Source organism: Gigantopelta aegis, chromosome 15, assembly GCF_016097555.1.
Source record: "Gigantopelta aegis isolate Gae_Host chromosome 15, Gae_host_genome, whole genome shotgun sequence".
Lineage (NCBI taxonomy): Eukaryota > Metazoa > Mollusca > Gastropoda > Neomphalida > Peltospiridae > Gigantopelta > Gigantopelta aegis.
The window spans coordinates 5148789-5152534 of NC_054713.1; the positions used below are offsets into that span (position 1 = coordinate 5148789).

Consider the following 3746-nt stretch of genomic DNA (forward strand, 5'->3'; position numbering starts at 1 on the left):
GACGGGCACAGGCAGACACACACACACACACACACACACACACACACACATATATATATATATATATATATATATATATATATATATATATATTAATATAACTACATATATATATATATGTATATATAAACCATCGCTGCTGCTACTGAATCAAGAAAAGGGGGGGGGGGGGGTACGTGCTTCCTCGCTTCCTACGCCAGTGAAATTAAGCGGTTATAGAGGTATTCATATTCTAAGCAGAAAAACAAATGTAAGTACATTGTAGTTTTAATAATGTAAAACTAATTTATTTTCCGAAACAGTCTTTAAATGGCTACAAAATCCGAACAGATCCTTAAAAGCCTAGGATATCTGCATATTGTGTTATACTAAGATGAGCATATCCTGCCCCACCATGATAATCTAGGTAATGTTAAATCACATGTTACCGTCTTAAGACATCGACTTTATCTCGTGACGGTTAGAATGGCCATTCGACCTGAACAGGATAAAGCCGGTATGTTAAGACGGTAAATCGTGGTTAAACGTTACTTAGATTATCCTGGTGGAGCAGGATATGCTCATCTTTCGCGAACACCTGATATCATCACTGTTCTGACAGTGATCCATGAGTGCATGCCATCACAGCTGTACGTATTCTAATGAGCTCTGGCCGGTGCTAGTTTTTATTTAGTAAACTAGTCTTGGAGTGGCAGTCCTCTGTGTATCCGTGCAAGAAGGATGAAGTCTCCAGTAAAGGATCTACTCGAGAGTGGCTATCCTCCTAAATGGCTAGGTTTCATTTGAGCGCGAGCATCATCAAATATGAGATGGATGTGGACTAAACGGAAAACTTTATAACAAAAAATGTAATCCCATGTTTCAGTAATATTGTTGTTTACTTTGTTATGCTATCGTCAGACTACCAACTGCCAGCAGATAGTTGACCAACTCGACGGTTGTGTTACAATTTCTCCAACTCCCGACTTACGACAGGTGCACTCAGATTAACAACTAATGCGTTATATGTTCAGACTAACAACTGGACAGTCGTAGAAGATGTGACAGAAGAAAGATTGCCAACATTCTGCTGACAGTTGGTAGCGTGATCCCAGCATTAGTTGTAACTTGTTGGCATACAATATGAAGTGTTTCACTTGTATTGCACGACAGGAGGAGCGGGACATAGTCAAGTGATAAAGCGCTAGGCTACCTTATGCACGGTCGGTCTAGGATCGATCCCTGTCAGTGGGTCCACGGGGCTATTTCTCATTCCAGCCAATGCACCTTGACTGGTATATCAAAGGCAATGGTGCTGTCATATTTGTGGAATGGTGCATATAAAAGATCCCTTGCTACTAATAGAAAAAAGTAGCGGGTTTCCTCTCTAAGACTACAAGTCAAAGTTACCAAATGTTTGACGTCTAATAGCCGATAATTAATTAATCAATGTGCTCTAGTGGTGTCGTTAAACAAAACAAACTTTAACTTTGCACATCAGGAGTAAATCGGTTTTAAAGGAAAACAACATCAACAAAACAATAATAAATAAATAAATACTAGTAAATAAATAAATCAATCAATCAATCAGTCAATCAATAATAAAAACAAACATTTACACTGCAGTCAAAAATTATTTATTTCATCGTACTTAAGATAACTGGAAAAACTGGTACACAACTGTAAAGTAATATATATATATATATATATATATATATATATATATATATATATATATATATATATATATATATATATATATATATATATAATATAGTTGTTTAATGTACATTTTATTTTACATTGATTGTATAATGAATACCAAAATAAATGTTAGAGGCAATGTCTGCAGATGTATATGATATACATTTTGTGGATAAATTTAGAGTTGGGACTGACATTTCCAAATAAATCATGTTTAATATTTCATTTGGATGACCGTAACTTGGCGGTATACTACTTGCTCGATATTTTAAAAATAATAAATAAATAAATAAATAAAAGATAGATAAATAAAATAAAGCTGCTCTTTTAACCGACATTTTCACTTAAATAAAAAATAGCATTGTTTAATATTACGTATATAGTATATATATATATATATATATATATATATATATATATATATATATATATGTGTATATACATATATATATGACGGATATTATGTATATATCTACCATAATCGTTTCACTAGAGATATATATTAAAAAAAATACACGAGATACTCGTCAAAAATTGAATATGATATCACTGATCGCTAATCGCTGTGTTTAATGCCGGTACCAGGAGTGAGTCAAACCAACCGTTTATCGCTAACGATACTGTGTGGGTTTTTTTTATGCAGTACATTAAACCGAATGGCCACATCGGGAACGAGTCAAACTAGCTTGTAAAGTATTAGCAAAAAACGAAGACTTGTGGTTTTCCTCAGTCGAATTTCTTAAATGCGGATAATCGGCATTCTTTAATGTCGGTAACCGGTTTTCTTTTAATGCCGGTAACCGAAATATTCTTGTAAATACCAGACATTTCTCTTCTTTTTTTTTTTGTAATATTGGTAACTGCTTGGGTTTTTTGGTTGTTTTTGTTTTGTTTTTCTTAATGCCGATAACGGTTTTTTAAAATGTTTGTAACCGGTTTTCTTTTAATGCCGGTAACCGGATTTTTTTTAAATACTAGTAATTTCTTGTTTCTGTAATATTGGTAACTGCTTGTTTTCTTGTTTTCTTTTCTTTTTCCTTAATTGTCGGTAACCGGTTGTTTTTCAATACCGGTAACCGGTTTCCATTACGCCCAGTCGATGCTGTTCTCGAGGATCTTGGCGAACTCCGACTCGTGTTTGGCGCACGTGCCGGGCATCGCCATGTCCCGCCAGTCGCTGATGCCGACGCAGACGAAGCCTCGGCAGCAGTCGTCGTCGGACCAGCACATCCGGTGAGAGCAGGGCGTCCTCGACTCCCAGGGGCGGATCACGTTCCACGAGCTCATACCCAGATCGCGCCGGAATCTTTAGGGAAAAAAAACAAAAACAAGCAATTAGAAGTGTTTTTTTTTTTGAGTTTGTTTTGTATGATTTATTTATTGAAAACATAACAAAACTAGATGCAACCAGTGCTTAGCACGTGGAAGTTTAGTTAGTCTGTTGTGCTGGTCTTACATTGAAGTTTAGTTAGTCTGTTGTGCTGGTCTTACATTGAAGTTTAGTTAGGCTGTGCTGGTCTTACATTGAAGTTTTGGGCGAGACGTAGACCAGTGGTAAAGCGCTCGCTTGATGCGCGGTCGGTATGGTATCGATCCCCGTTAGTGGGCCCATTGCGCTATTTCTCGTTCCAGCCAGTGCACCACGACTGGTACATCAAAGGACGTGGTATGTGCTATCCTCTCTATGGGATGGTGCATATAAAAGATCCATTGCTACTAACTAAAAAGAGTAGCCCATGATGTGGCGACAGCGGGTTTCCTCCCTCAATGTCCGACGCCATATAACCGTAAATGAAATGTGCTAAATGCGTCGTTAAATAAAACATTTCAATCTACATTGAAGTTTAGTTAGGCTGTCCTGGTCTTACATTGAAGTTTAGTTAGGCTGTGCTGGTCTTACACTGAAGTTTAGTTAGGCTGTGCTGGTCTTACATTGAAGTTTAGTTAGGTTGTGCTGGTCTTACATTGAAGTTTAGTCAGGTTGTGCTGATCTTACTTTGAAGTTTAGTTAGGTTGTGCTGGTCTTACATTGAAGTTTAGTTAGGTTGTGCTGGTCTTACATT

At 36.8% G+C, this 3746-nt stretch overlaps 1 protein-coding gene across 1 annotated transcript in view; it reads right to left on the minus strand.

Annotated features, from left to right (window-relative positions):
• Positions 1–2425: 2425 nt before the first annotated feature.
• The window catches only part of LOC121390402, a 27953-nt gene continuing 26632 nt past the window's right edge, over positions 2426–3746 (minus strand). Inside the window, exon 4 of the mRNA XM_041522204.1 lies at positions 2426–2989. Coding sequence (XP_041378138.1) covers positions 2770–2989 — 220 coding nt within the window. The 3' untranslated portion in view covers positions 2426–2769. The remainder of the gene's footprint in view (positions 2990–3746) is intronic.